This window comes from Orcinus orca, chromosome 13 (assembly GCF_937001465.1).
Source record: "Orcinus orca chromosome 13, mOrcOrc1.1, whole genome shotgun sequence".
In the NCBI taxonomy this organism is placed as follows: domain Eukaryota; kingdom Metazoa; phylum Chordata; class Mammalia; order Artiodactyla; family Delphinidae; genus Orcinus; species Orcinus orca.
Genome location: NC_064571.1, coordinates 32,280,377 through 32,304,233, shown reverse-complemented (window position 1 = coordinate 32,304,233; position 23,857 = coordinate 32,280,377). Strand labels below are relative to the sequence as shown.

Sequence of the window (23,857 nt, the reverse complement as noted above, 5' to 3'; positions counted from 1 at the left end):
ACCAGGGATCGAACCCAGGACCCCTGCATTGGGAGCTCGGAGTCTTATCCACAGGGAAGTCCCTAACCTTTCTTTTTATCCAACTTGTTTTCCTTCCATCCATACTGTTCTTCATGTTCATGTACTAGTTTTTTCTTTTCCTTTTTTTTTTGACTGGGTGGGGGCGGGTATTTTAATTACAGAAATGAGATCATATAATACCTATCACTCAGTCAGCAGATTTTCTCACCTAACAATACTAGGACAATAGATACTGATGTTACAAATCTTTTTAATGCTTGCATAATGTTCCAGCATATGAGGTGAGTACACTACTTTCATTCATGTTTGTCACTATTTTTCCACTCCCTTCACTTTGGACCACCCCATCCCTGATCTCCCCCATTTTTCCTTCTACCTAGTACCATTTACCCATTCATCCTGTACGCAACAGTCCCGAACATAGTGATCACTCAGTAAAGTGTTTGTTGCACCCCTGGTCTGTTTCTGGCAGCGATTAGCTGTGTGCATTGTTTGAGCGAGAGCGACTGAAGGGACAGAAGAAGGCACGACTGAAGAAATTAAAAGCTGGGGTGAGCCTCCTCTGGAGCCTTTGGTCTCTCCCTGAAGCAGCGTGGGCTTCGGAGGGTCAGGGCGGGCTTAGGGGACCGAGAGAACCGGATTGGCAGCTCTTGGAGGGAAGGGTGGCCCTGGGGTGTCAAGGGCGTCCGTGGGGTGTCAAGGGCCTGTGCAGCAGAGCGGGATAGGTTGGGGGTGGACCTGGGCGGGGCTTGGAGGGGCGAGGCCAGCCAGGGGGCGGGGCGGGCAGAGAGCGCAGACTCAAATGCGGGCGGACAGCTGGGCTTTCCAGTCCGACAACAACGCTTCGAGAGCCATGGAGCGTACCGGTGGGCGGCTCGCTTGCTCGACCGTGGGGCTGTGGCTGGGGTTGTTGCTGCTGTGCAGCTGGGGGTTCCCTGGGAGCGCCGAGCCACGGGCCCCGCCGGAGAATATCGGTAGGCGAGAAGGAGGCGGCGCGCGGCGGGGGCGGTGGGAGCGCGCCCCACGCCGGGCGGCCGCTGCCTGATGCTCCAGGCCGGGCACCCGCGACTCCCGCCGGGCCGCGCAGAACGAGCTCCTTGCGCAAGTGGAGCTCTCCCCGGTTCGCACCTTGGGACTGCTTTACGTGCCCCAGGGACCGCTCTTTCCCGGGCGTGGAGACTTGCCCACTTGAGCAATGGGCCGTGGAGGGGGGCGACCCGGGCTGGCGGGCGGGCGCCAGGCCTCCCTGCAGTCCCTGAGTCGGAGGCCTTGGGCTCCGGGGAGGCTGAGGCCCCTGCCGCGGCCTTCCCTTGCTGCACTTGTTGGGAAATCGGTCTTCTGGCTGGTCCGGGAGCGACGGGCCAATTCCGCTCTGCAGATGAGAGGCGCACGCGGGCACAGCACACCAAGCAGCGCAGATAAGCTGACCGCGCTGGCCGCGTCTGCTTCCAGTGATGGGCTGGGGCGCCCTTCCCCCGTCCGCTTTGCTGAAGTCGGCCGGCTGGCACAGTCCCCTGGCTTGCACAAGTTCTCTGCCTAGGACGACTACACAGCCGAAACAGTCACTCTTTTAGTTTGAGTCGTTTTGGTTGTTTTCCCCTGTTTATTATGTTTTGTTTTGTTTTGTTTATTCCCCTTTAAGCCGTGTCCTTTGGAATCATTAACCTGTTTACATTAACGAGACGGAACAAATCAAGGCAAAAATGGCGGCCACTTTATTTGAAATGCGTCCTGGAAAGGCCCCGCCTCCTCTGTTCCTTTGCATTGGGCACAAAGAAGGGTGTGCGGCGGTCCACTTGGTTCTTCCGCAACGAACTGTGAGAATCTTGGGCCATCTGGCAAAAAAAAAAAAAAAGTGTAACTACCACTTTTGTCTGGGGGCAGTGTCTGGCCAGATTCATAATTCTATCTTCACTGCAGCTGTCACTTGCCTCCCCCTCCCCAGGCTTCCCTAAATTGTTGATAACAGGCTTAAGCAACGTCTGTTGTTGATTTACGGCCTTTCAAAAACAAAGCAAACCTACAAAGCTGGTAAGAGGGAAAAAAACCTGTTCCTTCTTTTTCCCCCATAGCGATTATTGGAGCTGGCATTGGTGGCACTTCAGCAGCCTATTATCTGCGGCAGAAATTTGGGAACGATGTGAAGATTGACGTGTTTGAAAAAGGAGAGGTGGGGGGCCGTCTGGCCACCGTGACTATGCAGGGGCAAGAATATGAGTCAGGAGGTTCCGTCATCCATCCTTTAAATCTGCACATGAAGCGTTTTGTCAAGGACCTGGGTATGTAATGTGGTCTTAGAGCCAAGCAGACTTCAATATGCATGGATATTGTTGTCAGATAGGGAACTGAAACTTTCCTGCCTTGTTAATCATCGTTTACAGCGAAGCTGGTAAAACTGCTTTCCTCACTTTCCTGCTAGCAGTTGGTGCTGCCTTAGGAGCTGCTCTGCTGTAATGGGACACTAGTTATCTGTATCTTCAGTTATCTGGAATTACAGCCGTGGGGCACAGGGTGGGGATGGTTGCTGCCGTGGGTTCTCAAACCTCTGGGTTCGTGTTAAAGAATCAACGAATGGTTGGAGTTAGCAGAGACCCTAGCGCGCTCATTTTACAGCTGGGGAAATGAGGCCCAGAGACTTGAGGTGTCTGGCTTAAGGTCACTCACACAGCTGTAGGTGCAAACATGTGCCTAGAACTTGGGACATCGGACTGCTTGCCTACCAGCAGAGTTACTGGACAGGTATGGGGGAAGCGTGGCCAGCCTCTGCAGGCTATTTCCTCAGGGAATATTGTGTAATTTTGGCCTTCTTCCAGTTGTCAGAAATAACCAGTTATGCAAAATAGGATTTGCACAGGAATGGGGCTGACTTCTTTTCCTTAGCTGCTTGCCACATCTCCGGTGGACGCCTCCTGGGCCTCTTTCCTCCGTGAGGGCGAGTGTATGCCAGGAGCCATTTATGCTGCCAAGAGTCATGTCTGACATTTCTGTTTTTAAGTTGAATTCAGCTCATCCTTTGGTTTTTTTCTTTTGACTTTTTAGTCTTTTTAGACTAACTATAGCCAGTCTCATTTTGATATATCTGCATGATCATCCAACCCATCTTTCAGGGAATCCGCTTTTGGAAAGTGTGGTGTCTAGTGTATCACCCACTGTTCTAAAGATAGAGCTCCTTTAACATGTCTCCTGAGAAGTGGGGGAAGCCCGGATTCACTCACTTCAGAACGTCCCCGATAGCTTCAGGTTATCTTCTCTCGTTTGAGCAGTACAGAAACCACTGACTTAGCTACCTTTCTTTGTTTTTACAGGTCTCTCTGCTGTTCAGAGCCCTAGTGGCCTAGTGGGGGTGTATAACGGAGAGACTCTGGTATATGAGGAGAGCAGCTGGTTTATAATAAACATGATTAAACTAATTTGGCACTATGGATTTCAGTCCCTCCGAATGCACATGTGGGTAGAGGATATATTAGACAAGTTTATGAGGTAATTTCTTCTCTTCCATTTAACCTAAGACTTATTAGATGATCTGTAGGAATTATAGTTTCTTGGAACAGTTCTCTACCTAACTGCAGCCTGTTTTTAAGATCGTTAGGCAAAATGTTTTGTATACAATACGCAGACCATTTATCCACTTTGAAGCTGAAAGGGTAGTTTATTTTTGCTTCTGAAAACATATTTTGCAAATGCTTATTTAATGTTACCAGACACTTTAAAATGCTCTACAAATATTAACTCCTTGAAGTCTCGTGACAGCTCTCTGAGGTAAGTACTGTTATTAGCTTCTTTTCACAGGTGCGAAAGGTGGAAGCTTAGAGAGGTTTCAAGTGTGCAAGTCCACCCGCCTAGTAACTGGTGGAGCTGGAGTTCTTACCCAGGCAGTCTGCCTCCAGAGTCCTCTCTGTTAATCTCTGAACTGTTTTAGTGTTGTGTGTAGATGAATGAGCTGATGTGTACAAGAGCTTGTAGGAAGGATCAGAAAACTTAAATGAGCTTTATTTAACTGTGACGTGATGTTTCAGTGAGCCAGCAGCCTGAAATATCAGTTCTGAGACCCAGGAATTTAAATTAGGATATTAAATTCCCACACTGTCTTGTGTAGTGAGAATACAGGTGCCTCTTTTCCTTCTCTATGTTTTTCTGTATTTTCAAAAATTTCTTTGTGTATGAATATGCATTGCTTTGGTAAGTAGGAAAAATAACATAAGATAACCAGTCTACCTTTGAAAGATACAACCTATTTTTTTTTTTTAAGGTCATTGACATGTGCTAATTTTTATGCCGGTTTATAGTTTTAGGTCCTGGAGAAACTCAGCTTGTAAATGCTAATAATGTTTCATTACTGTGCCTGTGCCAACGGAATAAAATAATTGTTAAAAAGGTAAAATTAGGGACTTCCCCTGGTGGTGCAGTGGATGAGAATCCTCCTGCCAATGCAGGGGACCCAGGATCGATCCCTGGTCAGGGGAGATCCCACATGCTGTGGAGCAACTAAGCCTGTGTGCCACAACTGCTGAGCCTGTGCTCTAGAGCCCGCAAGCCACTACTACTGAGCCCATGCGCCCTAGAGCCTGTGCGCTGCAACTACCAAAACCCACGTTCTCTAGGGCCTGCATGCCACAACTACTGAGCCTGCATGCTGCAACTGCTGAAGCCCATGTGCCTAGAGCCCATGCCCCGCAACAAGAGAAGCCATTACAAGGAGAAGCCTCCGCACTGCAATAAAGAGTAGCCCCCACTCGCCACAACTAGAGAGAGCCTGCATGCAGCAACGAAGACGCAATGCAGCCAAAAAAAAAATTAAATTAAATCTGTCAAAAAAAAAAAAAAAAGGTAAAATTACATGTCATATGACCAAGTATTGCCCAGCACAAATGTAAGAGGTGAATAGGATAAATGTACTCTAGTTTCTGTAACTTATAGTAGTTAGGGATTTCTTTCTTTCTAAACATCATTCTGAGGTCAATTTCTTGAACTCCTTTCCAGCGGGTACGTTAAGTTCAGCTATAGTGCAGGTTGTTTTAAAGTAGTCATTCATTCCTTTGTTCACTCACCAAATATTGAGTACTTATTATGTGCCAGGCAGTATTCTAGGTCCTAAAGATGTAGAACCCAGAACATGTCCCTGCCCACAAAGAATACATATTCTAGTAGAGAGACAAGCAGTTTACTAGGAAAATATATAGAATTTGTATAGAGACAGCCAGTCACTTTTTTTTTTTAATTTTTTATTTTTTGGCTGTGTTGGGTCTTCGTTGCTGCGTGTGGGCTTTCTCTAGTTGCGGTGAGCGGGGGCTACTCTTCCTTGCAGTGCATGGGTTTCTCATTGTGGTGGCTTCTCTTGTTGCAGAGCACAGGTTCTAGGCACGCGGGCTTCAGTAGTTGCAGCATGCAGGTTCAGTAGTTGTGGCATGCGGGCCCTAGGGCGCAGGCTCAGTAGTTGTGGTGCATGGGTTTAGTTGTTCCGCAGCATGTGGGATCTTCCCGGACCAGGGATTGAACCCTTGTCCCCTGCATTACAGCCAGTCACTTTTTTTTTTTTTTTTTTGTGGTACGCGGGCCTCTCACTGTTGTGGGCTCTCCTGTTGTGGAGCACAGGCTCCGGACGCACAGGCTCAGCGGCCATGGCTCACGGGCCCAGCCGCTCCGCGGCATGTGGGATCTTCCTGGACCGGGGCACGAACCCATGTCCCCTGCATCGGCAGGCGGACTCTCAACCACTGCGCCACCAGGGAAGCCCTACAGCCAGTCACTTTTTAAAGAAAGGGGGCATGTTGCTGCATCCTCAGCAGGAAAATCAAGTTCACATTGCATCAGATACAGCCTTGCCTGTGTGTATCAGTTTTCTTGACATGTAGAGAATTGCCCTTTGAGAAATTACGAAATCACTTTTCAAGTGAATTCAGGGTATTACAGAACTGTGAAAAAGACCCAGTGAGGGGATACATAAATTATACTATTTTTAAAATGTTTATTTTATTGAAGTATAGTTGATTTACAATGTGTTAATTTCTGCTGTACAGTGAAGTGATTCAGTTATACATATATATACATTCTTTTTCATACTCTTTTCCGTTATGGTTTATCACAGGATATTGAATATAGTTCCCTGTAGATTATACTATTTTTGATTTTAGAAAACAATTCCCAAACTTTATGGAATTACTGCTCCCCTCCAGTGTATCTTTGATACTTGATTATAGAGCACTGACCTTTGTGTTGTTTAAAGGGCCATCCATGATACATGACTGTTTCTTTCAATAAATCAAGAACATGCAGATCTTATTTTGATAATTTTGTCATACCCTATGAGACAGTTGGAGAAAGGGCAGGTATTGAGCCAGCATGTGCCAGTTGCTAAAGTAGTGAAATACTGCTGGCCTTGTGAAATAGCTACTAGCTGCATGTTTTCTCTTCCCTGGGAGTCTCCTCCACTGCACAGCAGGGAGTCTTGACTCAGTTCCAGTGCTGTAGTCAGTCTGCTTTCTGTTTAATGTTGTACCAGTTATTAAATATTTGTAATATCACTCATGTTACAAAAACCAGGATTGGGAGCCACAGAGGTTGCCAAAGAGGACTCTGGAACAGTGAAATCCCCAACATTTCAGTAAAGTAGTAGTTATTAATCCTGGCTGTACATTATATTTACATGGGGATCTTTTTTTTCTTTGGCCATGCTGCGTAGCTTGCAGGATCTTAATTCCCAACTAGGGATGCAACCTGGCCCCCGTCAGTGGAAGTGTGGAGTCCTAACCACTGGACCACCAGGGAATTCCCAACATGGAGATGTTTTAAAAGTAAGAATGATGTGAGACTTCCCTGGTGGCACAGTTTTAAAAATAAAAATGATGTGGGACTTCCCTGGTGGCAGAGTGGTTAAGAATCTGCCAGTGCAGGGGACACAGGTTCAGTCCCTGGTCCGGGAAGATCCCACATGCTGCGGAGCAACTAAGCCCGTGCGCCACAACCACTGAGCCTGCACTCTAGAGCCCGCGGGCCACAACTACTGAGCCCGTGCACCGCAAATGCTGAAGCCCGCACGCTCTAGGGCCTGTGTGCCGCAACTGCTGAGCCCGTGTGCTGCAACTACTGAAGCCTGCGCGCCTAGAGCTTGTGCTCCACAACAAGAGAAGCCACCACAATGAGAAGCCCGTGCACTGCCATAAAGAGTAGCACCCGCTCGCCACAACTAGAGAAAGCCCTCGCATAGCAATGAAGACTGAACACAGCAAAAAATAAATTAAAAAAAAAAAGAATGCTGTGCTCTACTCCTAGACAATTTTTATTTCATTGGTTTGTAGTAGGCATCTGGGCATTGGTGTGTTCACCTCAAGTGAATCTTGCCTATAATCAGGGTTGAGAACCACTAGATTAAAATGTGTAATTGGAGAATATTCTTGAGTTTTTTCTTTCTTTGAATGGTGTAAGAAACCTAAAGTCCTTGCTCAACACATTTTCTCCCTTTTTTGGATATATATGACAGATCAGGTTGGCTCCTTTTTAAAGTGGCTTGTGTGATCATCTGTAGAAATTTTTGGGAGATTTGTTGACCAGCTTTGGGGAGGTACATTGTCATTTTTGTGCTTCTATTTCAGAGTGTGCACAGTGTGAGCAAAAGCCCATGTAACAGTAGTAAACCATGGTACTTGAAAGAGGGTTCAAGCTTGTGGTAGGCAACGCCCCACACCCCTGGGAGTATGCATTTTTCTTTGCTGTTGAAGGTATTTGGGTGGAGATCTTGCTGCCCTTGATATCCACACTTGCCAGGTCAATTTCCAGTTCTGAGCATTTATTTATGCAGTTTTTCTGGTTGGATGCCATTCTTTATTCCAGAGTTCATGTCTTATCTCACCCCTTTCCTAATACTCTAGTCACCATTCATGTCTCTCTTCGAACATCTCTTAAGTGTTATATGGTGCACACCACACACACACTTGTGTTGTTCTGTAGTATGCGTAGTAGCCAGAATGTCATAGGTATTCAGTCACATATTTGTTGAATTGAATCCTGTGGTCCACAGAATGGCTTCCCGTTGAGATATCTTGGCTTATAGGCTGGGTTCAAGCTCATTCTTCTCTCTAGCACTTAGTGCATTTCTGGGGATATGTTAGATCCTTAACACTTCTTGATCTGAGACTGATAGGACTCATAGTGAAAGGCTTTATAAACACCCTTTTTATTCCTCAAAGGAAAAAAGTTACACCTAACAAGTCATTTTTTATTCTTTTCGTTTTCTCATTTCCCAAATCCAGTCTATCTTGAATCCTATCAGTCTTTAAAATATATTCAGAATTTCACCACTTCTCACCACCATCAGTGCTACCGCTTTGATCCAAACCACCATTATCTCTTGTCTGGCGGCATGTGGGATCTTAGTTCCCCAACCAGGGATCAAACTCGCATCCCCAGCATTGTAAGCACAGAGTGTTAACTACTGGACCGCCAGGGAAGTCCTGTCTGGATTGTTGGAATAGCCTCATGTGGTGGGCTAAATAATGCCTGCCTCCCTCTGCAAGATGCCTACATTCTAATCCCTGGAACCTGTGAATGTGTTACCTTATGTGGTAAAAGGGACTTTGTAGATAAGATTAAGGATCTTGAAAAAGGGAGATAATTCTTAATTATTTAGGTGGGCCCAATGTAATCACAAGAGTTTTTATAAGAGGGAGGCAGGAGAATCAGAATGAGTATTAGATGGGATGATGGAAGAAAGAAGTTGGAGTGATGCTTGGAGGGGCCATGAGCCAAGGTGGCTTATGGAAACTGAAAAAGGCAAGAAAATGGTTTCTTCCCTCAGAGGTTCTAGAAGGAACCAGCCTTGCTGACACCTTGACTTTAGCCCAGTGAGATTGACTTTGGATTTCTAACCTGCAGAACCGTAAGATAATAAGTTTATATTGTTTTAAGCCACTGAGTTTGTGATAATTTGTTACTGCAGAAATAGGAAACTAATTCACCTCCTAACTCATCTCCCAGCTTTTGCCCTTGTGCCATCACAATCCGTTTTCAGCATAGCAGCCAAAGTAGTTTTCTAAAAATCTAAGAGTCATCACATTACTCCTCTGCTGAGAAACTTTCAGTGGCTATTTCATGCAGAGTTACAGCCAAAATCTGTGCCATGGCTTGGAAGACCTGATAGGATGTAGATAATCCCATTCATCATTTTTAAATTTCCTGTTTGTTATGGGCAGAGTTGTGTGTCCTCCCCACCCCCAAACTTATATGGTAAAGTCGTAACCTCCTGTACTTCAGAATGTGACTGTATTTGCAGATAGGGTTGTAATGAAGTAATTAAGTTAAAATGAAACCGTTAGGCTGGGCCCTATCCAATTTGACTGTTGTCCTTACAAGAAGAGTAGATTAGAACACACAGAAGAGGCACCAGGGATGTGCACAGACAGAGGAAAGACCATGTGAGGACACAGCAAGAAGGTGGCCATCTGCAAGCCAAGGAGACAGGCCTCAGAAGAAACCAAACCTGCCAACACCGTGATCTTGGACTTGGAGCCTCCAAACCTGTTGGAAATAAATTTCTGTTGTTTAAGCCAGCCAGCCTGTGATACTTTGTAATGGCAGCCATAGTGAACTAGTATACAGTTGGTATTCTGCGTACTCGTTCACCCATTGTTGAAAGTGGGATATTGGAGTATCCGGCTATTATTGTTGAACTGTCTGTCTCTCCCTTCAGCTCTGTCAATGTTGCTTCATGTGTTTTGGAGCTCTGTTGTTAAGTGCATATATGTCTATAATTGTTATGTCTTCCTGATGGAGTAACCCTTTTATCATTATAAAATGTCCTCCTTTGTGTCTAGTAACGATTTTTGTCTTAAGTCTATTTTCTCCGATATTAGTGTAGCCACTCCTGCTCTCTTTTCATTACTGTTTGCATGGTATATCTTTTCCCATCTTTTTACTTACAACCTATTTGTGTCTTTGAATCTAAAGTGTATTTCTTGTAGACAAGATAAGTTGGATTATTCTTATTATTTTTTAAATCCAGCCTGCCAATCTCTGTGTTGTGATTGGAGAGTATAGTCCATTTATGTTTAATTACTGTTGATATTTGCTTTTTATATGTCTTTTTTCTTTTTGGCTGCACCACATGGCATGTGGGATCTTAGTTCCCCACCAGGGATTGAACCTGTGCCCCCTGCATTGGAAGGCGGAGTCTTAACCACTGGACTGCTGGGGGAGTCCCTCTGTTTGTCTTATATCATTTTTGTTCCTCTGTTTCTCCATTACTCCTGTCTTTTTTTTTAACCCATTTATCTTTTGATGGATGTTTGGGTTGCTTCCACCCCTTGGCTATTGTGAATAATGCTGCAGTAAATGTGGGTGTTCAATTATCTCTTTGATCCTGCTTTCAGTTTTTTTGGATATATACCTAGAAGTGAGATTGCTGTATCTTTTGGTAATTCTACTTTTAATTTTTTGAGGAAACACCATACTGTTTTCCATAGCAGCTGCACCATTTCACATTCCCTTCAACAATGCACAAGGGTTCTAATTTCTCTACACCCTTGCCAGCACTTGTTATTTTCTGTTTTTTAGATAGTGGCCATCCTAATGGGTGTGAGATGATCATCTCTTTGTGGTTTTGATTTGCATTTCTCTAATGATTAGTGATGTTGAGCATCTTTTTTTTTTTTGTAAATTTATTTATTTATTTTTGGCTGTGTTGGGTCTTCATTGCTGCGTGCGGGCTTTCTGTAGTTGCGGCGAGCGGGGGCTACTCTTTGTTGCAGTGTGCGGGCTTCTCGTTGCGGTTGCGGAGCATGGGCTCTAGGCACGTGGGCTTCAGTAGTTGTGGCAGGCGGGCTCAGTAGTTGTGGCTTGTGGGCTCTAGAGCGCTGGCTCAGTAGTTGTGGTGCATGGGCGCAGTTCCTCCGCGGCATGTGGAATCCTCCCGGACCAGGGCTCAAACCCGCGTCCTCTGCATTGGCAGGCGGATTCCTAACCACTCTGCCACCAGAGAAGTCCCTCTTGAGCATCTTTTCCTATGCTTGTTGGCCATTTGTATGTCTTCTTTGGAGAAATATCTATTTAAATTGTTTGCCCATTTTTTAATTGGATTTTTGTTGTTGTTGCTGAGTTGTAAGAGTTCTTTATATATTCTAGATGTTAAACCCTTATCAGATACATGGTTTGCAAATATTTTCTCCCATTTTGTAGGTTGCCTGTTCACTCTGTTGATTGTTTCTTTCACTGCACAGATGGTTTTAAGTTTGATGTAGTCCCATTTATCTTTTTGCTTTCGTTGCCTGTGCTTTTGTTGCCATATCCAGGTAGTCATCGCCAAATCCAATGTCATGAAGCTTTCTCCCTATGTTTTCTTCCAGGAGTTCTATAGTTTCAGGTCTTATGTTTTTGTCTTTAATCCATTTGGAATTAATTTTTGTATATCATCTAAGGTAAGGGTCCAGTTTCATTTTTTTGCACGTGGATATCCAGTTTCCCAGCCCCATTTGTTGGAGATACTATTCTTTACCCCATTGTGTAGCCTGGGCACCTTTGATGAACATTTGATGATATACATGAGAATTTATTTCTGGATTCTCTGTTTTGTTCCACTGATCTGTATGTCTGTTTTTATGCTGGCACTAAACTGTTTTGATTACAGTAGCTTTGTATTATGCTTTGAAATTAGGAAGTGTGAGACCTCCAGCTTTGTTTTTCTTTCTTCATATTGTTTTGGCTATTTGGGATCTTTTGAAATTCCATGTGAATTTTAGGAATTTTTTCCAGTTCTGCAAAAAAAAAAAAAAAAAGTCACTGGGATTTTGATAGGGATTGCACTGAATGTGTAGATCACCTTAGGTAATATGGACATTTTAACAATTTCAAGTCTTCCAATCCATGAACACAGGATGTCTTTAATGTCTTTCAGCAGTGTTTTGTAGTTTTCAGTGTACAAGTCTTTTTGTCTCCTTGGTTAAGTTTACTCCTAAATATTTTATTCTTTTTGATGCTATTGTAATGGATTGTTTTCTTCATTTCCTTTTCGTATTGTTCATTGTTAGCATAGTGCCTTTAAAAAATATTGAGATATGATTGACATATGACATTGTGTAAGTTTAAGGTGTACAACATGTTGATTTGATACATTTATAATATGTATTACATTATGATTACCACCATAGCTAAACACCTCTGTCATATCACATAATTATTATTTCTTTTATGTGGCAAGAACATTTAAGACCTAGTCTCTTAGAAACTTGGAAGTATATAAAATAGTATTGTTGGCTATCATCATTATTCTGTGCATTAGATCTCCAGAATTTATTCATCCTCTAGGTGCTGTCTTCTTTTGTTTTAGAGAGTGTACCATTTTAATTCTCTAGCTGTTTCTTTCAGAATACATATTTTTGTTATTGTGTTAGTAGTTTCCCTGGGGATTACAGTTACTATCTTAACTTAAAATAATGTTAATTGCTTAAAACAATGTTAATTGAATTAATACCAACTTAATTTCAATAGTACACAAAAACTTTACTCCAATATAGCTTTGTTACCTCACCATACTTTGTGCTATTGTCATACAAATTATGTCTTTATGTTCTATAAGCTTATTAGTTTTATAATTATTGCTTTATGCAGTTTTTAAAAAGTCAGATAAGGGGAAAGAATTTCAAGCATATACAGTGGTCCCTTGGTATGCATGGGGGATTGGGTGCAGGACCACCCCACCCCACAGATACCAAAACCTGCAGATGCTCAGATCTCTTACAGTTGGCCCTCTGTATCTGTGAGTTCTGCATTTGTGGAAATGGAGTGCCAACTGTATATTTATTAGAAAAAATTTGTGTATAAGTGGACCCATACAGTTCAAATCTGTGTTATTTAAGGGTAAACTGTATATCTTTATACTGTCTTTTTTTTTTTTTTTTTGCGGTACGCAGGCCACCCACTGTTGTGGCCTCTCCCGCTATGGAGCACAGGCTCCGGATGCGCAGGCTCAGCGGCCATGGTTCACGGGCCCAGCCGCTCTGCTGCATGTGGGATCCTCCCGGACCAGGGCATGAACCCATGTCCCCTGCATCGGCAGGCAGGCTCTCAACCACTGCGCCACCAGGGAAGCCCCTATACTGTCTTTTATATTTACCTATTTAATTACCTTTACCCATTCTTCATGTGGATTTGAGTTTCTGTCTGGTGCTATCTCAGCCAGAAGGGCAACTTTTAGTATTTCTTGTAGGGAAGGTTTGCTAGTGTTAAATTATCTGTTTTTGTTTACCTGGGATTATATTAATTTCTCTTTATTTTTGAAGGATAGATTTGCTGGATATAGAACTCTTGGTTGATAGTCTTTTTTTTCCCCAGCATTTTCAATATGTCATCCCACTATCTTCTGGACATCATGGCTTCTGAAGAGAAGTCAGCTCCTAATCTTACCGAGGATCATTTTTGCTGGATGAGTTGCTTTTCTCTTGCTGCTTTCAAGATTTTCTCTTTATTTATCCACAGTTTAACCATTATGTGTTTAGGTGTAGATTTTTTTGAGTTTATCCTTTTTGGATTCGTTGAGCTTCCTGGATGTATAGATTAATGTCCTCCATCAAATTTGGGAAACTTTTGACCATTATTTCTTCATAAATTTTTTGTCCATTTCTTTTTTCTCCTCTCCTTCTACGATTCCATTATGTGTATCTTGGTATGCTTTTTGTTGTCTCACAGGCTCCGAGGCTCTGATCATTTTCTTAACTCTTGATTCTTTCTGTCCCTGATTGTATAATCTCAACTGACCTTATCTTTTTTTTTTTTTTGTGGTACGCGGGCCTCTCACTGTTGTGGCCTCTCCTGTTGCAGAGCACAGGCTCCGGACGCGCAGGCTCAGCGGCCATGGCTCACGGGCGCAGCTGCTCCACGGCATGTGGGGTCTTCCCAGACCGGGGCACGAACCCATGTCCCCTGCATCGGCAGGCGGACCCTCAACCACTGTGCCACCAGGGAAGCCCTCAACTGACCTTATCTTTAAATTCACTGATTCTTCTGCTGTTTCAAATCTGCTGTTGAGCCCCTCTAGGGAATTTTAATTTCAGACTATATTTTCCAACTCCAGAATTTAAAATATTTTTTTATAATTGCTTTATTAACAGTCTATTTGTTCTAATCAACATTGTTTTCATACTTGTTCTAGTTCTTTAGGTATGGATTCCTTTAGTTCTTTGAACATATTTATAATATCTGATTTAAAGTCTTTGTCTATGGGACTTTCCTGGTGGTCCAGTGGTTAAGACTCTGTGCTTCCAATGCATGGGGTGTGGGTTCAGTCCCTGGTTGGCGAACTAAGATCCCATGTGCCGTGTAGCGAGGCCTACTAGTCTTTGTCTGGTAGGTCCAATGTCTGGGTTTTCTCGGGGAAAGTTTCTGTTGACTCCTTCCTCCCGCCCCGACCCCATGTATGGGCCATACGTTCATGTTTTTCTGAGTATCTCGTGATTTTTGTTGAAAACTGGACATTTAAAATAATATTAAATGGCAGCTCTGGAAATCAGAATTTCCCTCACCCCAGGTTTGTTGTTGTTGTTTGTTTGTTTAGTGATTTTCTGGGACTGATTCTGTGAAGTCTGTATTCTTTGCCATGTATGGCTCCTCGAGTGTGTGTGTTGGGATATGTTTGCAAGGCTCTGGAGGGTGGTTTACAACTCTACTTTAGCCTTTACTTCTGGCTTGCTCAAAGCCTCAAGGTCCGCCAGAGGTGACAAGATTAGGGCCTTCTCAGGTCTTTCCTGGACACGTGACAGCCTTGTACATGGACATGAGCTTCTAGGTCCCCAGGAATGAATTGGGGTTTTTCATTCCCCAATATTTAAAAAAAATCTTTTGTTAAGCCTCTTATCAGCCCCAATTGGTATCACAGCCTCAGGCAGCTGATGTTAAATTGCCACTGATGTTTTTGACAGATGCACTCAGGATGGGCTGTTTGTATAGAGCGAGCTCTGAATCAGGTCAAAAAAGACAAGCCCTAATCTAAAAAATACAACAAACTAGTGAAAATAACAAAAAGAAACAGACTCACAGATATAGAGAACAAACTAATGGTTACCAGTGGCGGGGGGGGGAATACAGGGGTGGGGGCTGGGAGGTACAAACTATTGGGTGTAAGATAGGCTACAGGATGTATTGTGCAACTTGGGGAATATAGCCAATATTGTGTAATAACTGTAAATGGAGAGTATATCCTTTAAAAATTGTATTTAAAAAAACAAAAGGACAGTCCCTGAGGATAGAGCTTTTGAGTGAGTTGCCAGATAGGGCAAAAGTGGCACTTCTCTGGGAATGGGAATTTTGGGATGCTCTCTGGGAATGGGAATTTTGGGATGCTCTCTGGGAATGGGAATTTTGGGATGCTCCAAGCCTGTTTTATCCCCTCCTGTGGCTGCCAGCTTGCTGGTTTCACAGGGATTGTAGTTGCAAGGCTGCTGATTTTGAAGGCTACCTTGTTGCTAGCAAGAGGGGAATGGGAATAGGGGAAGTTAAAATACCACAAGGCTCACTTGTTCTTACAGACATTCAGCCATTTTTCTTGAATAAATTCTCCTGGGATTTTGTTTATTTCCAGAGTTTTGAAAAAGTTGATGTTGACAATATGTCAGTGTTCTCATTGCTTTTATGTAGGGGCAGATTTTTTAAGGTCCTTACTCAATTATTGTAGAAGTGCTTCATCCCACCTTCCCTACTTTTTTCTGTCTGTGCCTCTACCTGTTCTCCTGGATCTCTCTGCTTCAGCTGCAGTACCAGGCATGCTGCTGTCATAAGGCCTTTGCACTGCTCATACCTCTGTCTGAAATATTTCCTCCCACTCCCGTCCCTGCAAGGATTGTATCCTCACCTCCTTCGGGTGTTTGCTGACGGATCACCTTCTCAGTGAGGCCTTTCCTTGACTACTTATTTTTTTGTATCATCTTATTTAGAGTTGCAACCCTGTCAGCTCCAAACATTTCCAATCTATTTTTTTTTTTTAGTTTTAATTTTTAATTTTATTTATTTATTTTTGGCTGCATTGGGTGTTCGTTTCTGCACGCGGGCTGTCTCTAGTTGAGGTGAGTGGGGGCGGCTACTCTTCGTTGTGGTGCGTGGGCTTCTCATCGTGGTGGCGTCTCTTGTTGAGGCGCACGGGCTCTAGGCACGTGGGCTTCAGTAGTTGTGGCACATGGGCTTAGTCGCTCTGTGGCATGTGGGATCTTCCCAGACCAGGGCTCGAACCTGTGTCCCATGCATTGGCAGGTGGATTCTTAACCACTGTGCCACCAGGGAAGCCCTCCAATCTTATTTTTGATTTACTTTTCTCCTTGATAATTATCATCCTCTAAACTGTCATATAATTTGCTTGCATTTCTTTATTTATTTTATTGCCTGTTTCCCCATCTAGAACAAAAGCTCCATTAGAGCAGGGACTTTTTTCTGTGTTGTACTGACTTCTGCATCCTTAGCCCCTAGAACAGTGTCTGACTCAAAGTTGATGCTCCATAAATATTTGTTGAATGATTAAATGAATGAATGAGTGAATAAATGGGTAGGGGGTATACAAATGTAGTTTAAAAAGAAAAGAAGTTTGTGTAAGCAATCTGATTAGCAGAAACTACTTGTTACGTCTCACTTTATAGTAAATAGGCATTCTTTTTTTCTTAAATTTATTTATTTCATTTATTATTTATTTTTGGCCGTGTTGGGTCTTCGTTGCTGTGTGCGGGCTTTCCTCTAGTTGCGGCGAGTGGGGGCTACTCTTCGTTGCGGTGCGCAGGCTTCTCATTGCGGTGGCTTCTCTTGTTGCGGAGCACAGGCTCTAGGTGTGCAGGCTTCAGCAGTTGTGGCTCGAGGGCTCTAGAGCGTAGGCTCAGTAGTTGTGGCGCAGGGACTTAGTGGCTCCGCGGCATGTGGGATCTTCCCGGACCAGGGCTGGAACCCGTGTCGCCTGCATTGGCAGGCGGATTCTCAACCACTGCACCACCAGGGAAGCCCCTAAATAGGCATTCTAATGCAGGGGTCTCTAACCCCTGGGCCTCGGACCTGTTAGGAACCGGGCCAAACAGCAGGAGGTGAGCGGGGACGGGGTTGGGGGGGTGGGGGTGGGCTGGGCAAGCGAGCGAAGCTTCATCCGCCGCTCCCCATCGCTCGCATTACCGCCTGAACCATCACCCCCGCCCCGTACGTGGAAAAATTGTCTTCCATGGCACTGGTCCCTGGTGCCGAAAAAGTTGGGGACCGCTGTAATGCAGCTAGTATTGTAAAGCAGTTACGGTGCTCAGTGTTTATACGGTGTATATTGTCTCATGTCACCCTCTATGAGGCCTTTACTTAGGAGGCTTGTTTGAGTGGGGTTGGGGCTCTGGTGGGAGGAGGCAGGGAATCATTTTTTTATAACATCATACTTAAGTTATTTAATTGGCTACTATTTTGTCATGCTGACCATTACAAAAGATTGCTCTTCATTTTATGAGGTATTCAGTGTATTATTTTTCTGAAGAACTCAGTGTTCTCATCTTTTTCCAACTTCCTAGGGACTACAAGCCAAACAGTATGGGCCGGAAGGAATTATTTTAATTTCTCAGTTTTGGCACAGAGAATTTTTCCACAAAAATATATTCAACATTTTGTATACTACACCGTTAGACAGTAGGTAATGTTGAAATGGATATGACATTATCTCTGCTCTTTAAAAAAATTACAGATTATTTTGAGAGAAGAAATTTGATGTAAAAACTCTTCTATGATCACTGGTAGAGATCTTTCCTTGGCACTTATTTCTTCCTTTGCTTCATACACTTATCTGTGCATATTCCTGAGTACCTGTTCCTAACTGTAATTTCCTTGAGAGAAAGAAACCATGTCTTCCTCATTTTTGTATCACTTGCACCCTGAAAAAATATGTATTGAATTATTGCATGAACTAATTTATGTGAACATTTTTTCAAGTCTCTAAAGTGCAGAGAATGTCAGGTGATAGTTCCTAAAAATTAAATAATTCGAAGTAGTATCTAAGTGCTGAGCATGAGTGCTAAGTTTTATGGGACTTTTGGAGGTGATGACATCACTGTGGACTGGGAAGTTGGGTAAGACTTTGCAGAGGGTTTGGGATTCAGGCTCTGAAGGAAAGTGTAGCTAGTTGTTGTATGATTAGGGATGGGAAGTGTATTCCAGATGGAGGGAAGAGGCAGTGCAGTGTTTGGGAGCAATACCCAGAGCATATTTGAGAGCAGTGAATGAATGGGTCAGCTGTATTCAAGTGGAAGATTGTGTGTGTGTGTGTGTGTGTGTGTGTGTGTGTGTGTGTGTGTATGTGGTTGAAGGCAGAGGGGGATAGTGGTTCTTGAGCCTTCTACTTGCCATGTGACTTTTAGACACGTTCTTTAACTTCTACTTTGCTTCTTTATCTGCAATTGAGCAAAGGAGTTAGTTAGACTTGATGAGTTTGGCTCTAAAAATCCATGATTTTTTTTTTTAATGTCAGAACTTTAGTAAGTAACAGTAATACGCAAGATGTTTTTTGAGTAAGTGGATGGATGACAAAATAAGGGTATTTTAGGACATCTGGGAGATTCATAAATGTTTTAAAGAAGAGAAACTAGAGGCAGGTAGATCAGTTATTCATTTTAGTAGTTTGAATATAAATCCTCACTTAAGATCAGGGAGATGAGAATGAAGTAACAGAAGAGATGTTAGAAAGATTGATAAGGTTTCCTTCTTAGGTGGGAGAAGCAGAGAGGAGAAGTGAAATGTTTAAATTTGAAACTAAATGAACCGAGAATGACATGTAGGATGTTGGGAGTAACTTGTTATTTTTGGTTGTGGGAGGAGAGAGGATCAAGTCTAGTGGAAAGGTAAAGTTTAACTTTAGACATGTCTAAGTGTGTTCAAGATAAGATGAATAAGACATACCTACTTCTTGAAAGGTGCTCCCAGTGACCATATTAATGCAGAAGAGTGTATATAAAGGACAGTGGACTTCCCCCAGAGGAGGCGGAGGGAGAGGGAGGCCAAGAACCTCTGGGATACCTGGGGCAGATGGTGACTGAGGTGCATCTCACAGGATAGGTAGGGACTCATCAGAAGGACACATGAAAGTCACTTTGAGTCTTAGAATGCTATTTTCCTTTTTTATGTGTACCCTTCCCCCTGTCTTGTTTGGTGTTTAATGGCCATTTCTTTTCTGTTCAAAAGGATCTACCGCTACCAATCTCATGACTATGCCTTCAGTAGCGTAGAAAAGTTACTACATTCCCTAGGAGGGGACGACTACCTTGGATTATTTAACCGATCACTTCTTGAAACCTTGCAGAAAGCAGGCTTTTCTGAGAAGTTCCTCGATGAAATTATTACTCCTGTCATGAGGGTCAATTATGGCCAAACCATGAACATCAATGGCTTTGTAGGTAAGTCAGGGCTTGGAATAGTTATGGACAGTAGTTTACAGAGTGGTTTACCTGATGCTATGGTGGCTCCTTACTTTAGGCCATGTTTTGGAGAAGACTGCCTTTCTTTGTGAAACCTCAGACACAATAAAAATGTTGGCAAAATTGTGTATATGTAAATGTGCATTTCTATGGGAACAGAGTCTTTAGCTTTTATTAGTTGAATGCTTCTCATCTGGGGGAGATTTTGCTCCCAGAGCCACTTGGCAATGTCTAAAGACATTTGGAGCAGGGCTTAGCTAATTGGGAAGGGAGAGTGGGTAGAGGGCCTCTTACAGAGTCAGAATTAAAACACATTTTCTTCCTACCGCTGACAGGGGCAGTGTCAATGTCCTGTACTGATCCTGGCCTTTGGGCAGTAAAAGGTGGCAATAAACTTGTTTGCTCACGGCTCCTTCAGGCTTCCAAAAGCAATCTTATATCTGGCTCAGTAATGTCCATAGAGGAGAAAACAAGGACCAAGCAGACAGGTAAACTTGAACTTCTATTTTACTGTTCCTAATTTTCCCTGCAGAAAATAACTGCTCGGGGAGAAAAACCTCTTTCTCCATCTCTCACTCAGTTCCAAATGATGGAACGGAATTTTAGTTTCCCGACCAGGGATCGAACCTGCACCCCCTGCACTGGACGGCCAGGGAAGTCCCAAATGATGGAATTTTAAATTGGAGGTGTTGTATGTCATGTAGAAATATTCACAAATGTGCTCAAGTACAGCAGCATGACTCTTTGGATTTAAAAAACAATTTCATCCTCAAAAGTAAAAATTTCATATTTTGTTCTTATTGACAAGATTTTATTTCCATTCCAAGTAGAAAATTGGCCTCATTGTAATACAAGTCCAAGGGATAATTATCTTAAGGGATAAAACTTGTTTAATTCCTTAGAATTATAGAGAAACTATTAAGAAGGTATAGAATTATTTTTAGAAGGTATAAAATATAGTATGTTAGAAACATTAAAAAAATCTATGCTTCCCTATTTCCTCTAGGAAATCCCACAAAGGTGTATGAAGCGGTCTACCAAACCGGATCTGAGACCCATTCAGCCTTCTATGACATCGTCCTGGTGGCCACTCCATTGAATCGAAAAATGTCCAATATAACTTTTCTCAACTTTGATCCTCCAATTGAGGAATTCCATCAATACTACGAACCTTTAGTGACAACTTTAATTAAGGGGCAGTTGAATTCAACTGTCTTTACCTCTAGAGCTTTAGATGAGTTTGATCTCGGTACAGTCTTAACCACTGATAATCCAGATTTGTTCATTAACAGCATTGGGTTTGTGTCTTCTGTAGAAGAAAGTAATAATCCTCAACCAAAAGCGGACAGGTCACACGTTTGGAAGATCTTTTCAGCAGGACCTCTTACTAAAGAACAAATTTTAAAGCTCTTTGTGTCCTATGATTATGCTGTGAAGCGGTCATGGCTTGCATACCCTCATTATACGCCTCCAGAGAAATGCCCTTCCATCATACTCCACGATCGACTTTATTACCTCAACGGCATGGAGGTTGCAGCAAGTGCCATGGAAGTGAGTGCTGTTGCAGGCTACAATGCTGCTCTCCTCGCCTATCACCGCTGGAACGGGCACACACACATGATTGACCAAGAGGACTTATATGAGAAACTTAAAACTGAACTATGAAATACCACTATTTCTTTTTTTTCCGTCCTGGTTCCAAATGGAATTATCACTGCAAAAAAGAACACAGTCTGAGCAGAGACGATTTTGAAACAGATATTTTGCTGTTATCATTGTTTAACAAAAGTAATCCCAGTGAATCATGAGATATACAAGGTTCTAATTAAGCATGAAGGCATAACTATTGCATCTCCAAAATTTATTCTTTCTTTAATATCCATCAGCAGTGTTTCCCAAACTTCTCTGATCATAAGAATCATCTGGAGTTTGTTAAACGTACGGATTCTCTAGCTTCTCTGGAGATTCTGATTTAAGAGGTCTGGGGTGGGGCCCTGGATTTTGAACCAAACCTTAAAGCATTTTAAGCGGAGCACTTGAGGAAGACTTATCTTTTAGTTCGGGACTAGTTCATTTGTGCTTCGCAGCTGGATGTGACCTTCAGTCAGATACAACTACTATGGGAGCTGGTATCTTATGCCCGGCTTTAGTAATTTATATTTTTCAAAGTACGTATGCCCATGCTTGAAGCCTTGACTTTCAGAATGTTCTTTTCATTGCTTCTCTATTTCATTAGGGGTGAAAATCAGAAGTCTTAGTTTAGTATAAATTTAAGATGTCATACAAAAATCTTAAGTAAAATGAAAAGTGCAGGCTACTGATTTAAGAAATTGGCCTTCTATTATCAAACCCTCACCTGAGGAGCTTTTAAAAATAGCGATGGAGCTCCACAAGAGAGATTCTGATTTAGTTGAGGACAGGACCTCAGCTTTTTGTAGCTTTTGAAAGTTCCTAACGTGCATCCTGGGTTGAGATTCACTAATGGTGGTGGTTTATGATGTTTCCCAAGGGTTTTTAGTGCCTTACGAGTCCCAAGAAACCCAATCCGTTATCAAAGCGGGTCCATGTTGCAAAGAATGATTTCTCTCATTGAGAACTCTAGTAATCTTGATAGTAAGGTGCAGTGACAGTCTCACAGCAGAGGCAACTTAGATTACTCCAGAGCAGTTGGCACTAGAGGAGGATATTCAGCAAGACACCTTGCTTGATCAGATCCCGTGTATGTTCAAACTGTTAAATGCTTCTAAAGGTACTGTAGCATTTTGGTTGAGAAATTGGTTGCTGAAATCTTTTGAGGCCCTGGTTCTGAGCCTCAGCTGTACATTGGAATCACCTGTAGGAGTGCTTCCTGAATGATTCTAATATGTAGCCAAACTTGAGAACCAGTTCTCCATCTGTACAAAGATCATGAGTGACTGTCCTTATAGTCACTGGGAGGACAGGACAAGTAAAAGCTTGTGAATTCTAAAAGTAACTGCAACCAAGTTAACATGTATTGTTTTTTTAAAAAAAAAGCCCTCCAGATTATAGCAAAAAAGAGAACACTGATTCTTAAAACAATTTCTTCTCTATTACAATTGTGAATAATATGCTGATAAAACTGCCAAGATATATTTGATGTAGAGGCAGGAATTAAATTTATAGTTTGTCAAAGGGTCAGCTTTTTACTATTTTTATTCTTAATAAGTATGTTGAGACATTCAGTTTTTCCTTTTGTGGTTTTAATGAAGAGAGATATAGAGAGTGTAATACTATTATGTATATGCTAAAAGTGGGTGAATACTAGTGAGGTAATTTAATTTCTATCACTTATAGACTTGTTTTGCGATAGGACATATTTGTACCTAGAACACCAATTTAAAAGGTTGCTGTTATATCAAACCCAACTCTGTTTTCCAACAAGGCATCTGAAGTTGTTTCCTCAAAGAGCAAAACAGGTTATCCGTATGTCAAGCATATTAGTATTAATGCAATTACAGCATTAAAAAAACTTTTTTTTTAAATTGGAAGAAAAACCTATCAGGGCCTATTATTCCAGGAGGCCGCTCAAATCATCTTTTTACAGAAGAGACTGGTAAAAATTATGCAGGGGCTGAATGAAGGCCAAGTTCTGCTCCAGTGGTTCTCCAACTTGAGTGTGCATCGGAATCACCTGGAAGCCTTGTTAAAACATTGCTGGGCCTCACCCCAGAATTTGTTTCAGTAGGTTTGGAGTGGTATACAAAAGACTGCATTTCTGTTATGTTCCTAGGTGATGCTACTGGTCTAGGAACCACACTTAGAAAACCAGTTCAACAATTCAGCTCTACGTGGCTGCAAAAAACACAAGCTTGTTGACATTAGTGAAGAATTAAAAAGAGAATGGAAAAATAGAAATGTATTGGCCTTCGTTAGTTTGATCCCTCTCGCTATTCTTTTGCTGTAAACATCTCCTATAAATAGGAAATACCACTTTACATACACATAAGCCACCCGTTTTATTTTACAAGTACCTCACGTACTCAGTGTACACCCCACTCTCCAGTTTTAAAGCAATTCATGATTCGTAGGCTTTTTACCAGATCACAAAAATAAGCATTTGCTTGATAGGTTTCCTAAAGTTAGGTTTATGATACAACCATCTGTAAAATATCTCTCATTTGAGTTTGTGAACCATAAAATTTATGAACTAGGTGAATATATCATGGGCAGTGTTATCACTATCTTCTCCACAAAGAACCACAGTGCACTGGAATGTTTTTCTCTGGAATTGTATTTCTACTCTTGTATTCAAAAAAGATTTCCCACGTATGTTCAAAATAAAACCATGATATCATGACTTCCTGTGTTTTACTTCTGTTGTACTATATGGTTGACCCTTCAACAATGTGGGGGGTAGGGACGCCAACCCCCAAGCAGCCAAAAATCTGTGTGTAACTTACAGTTAGCCCTCTGCACATGTGGTT

At 42.6% G+C, this 23,857-nt stretch overlaps 1 protein-coding gene across 1 annotated transcript; it reads left to right on the top strand.

Annotated features, from left to right (window-relative positions):
- Positions 1 to 803: 803 nt before the first annotated feature.
- Positions 804 to 23,730, top strand: PCYOX1 (prenylcysteine oxidase 1). Its single transcript, XM_004277038.3, has 6 exons — positions 804 to 995; positions 2,094 to 2,300; positions 3,327 to 3,501; positions 19,180 to 19,391; positions 19,748 to 19,900; positions 20,419 to 23,730. The coding sequence occupies exons 1-6, from the start codon at positions 824 to 826 to the stop codon at positions 21,075 to 21,077; spliced, it is 1,578 nt and encodes a 525-aa protein (XP_004277086.2). The 5' UTR covers positions 804 to 823; the 3' UTR covers positions 21,078 to 23,730.
- Positions 23,731 to 23,857: the final 127 nt, after the last annotated feature.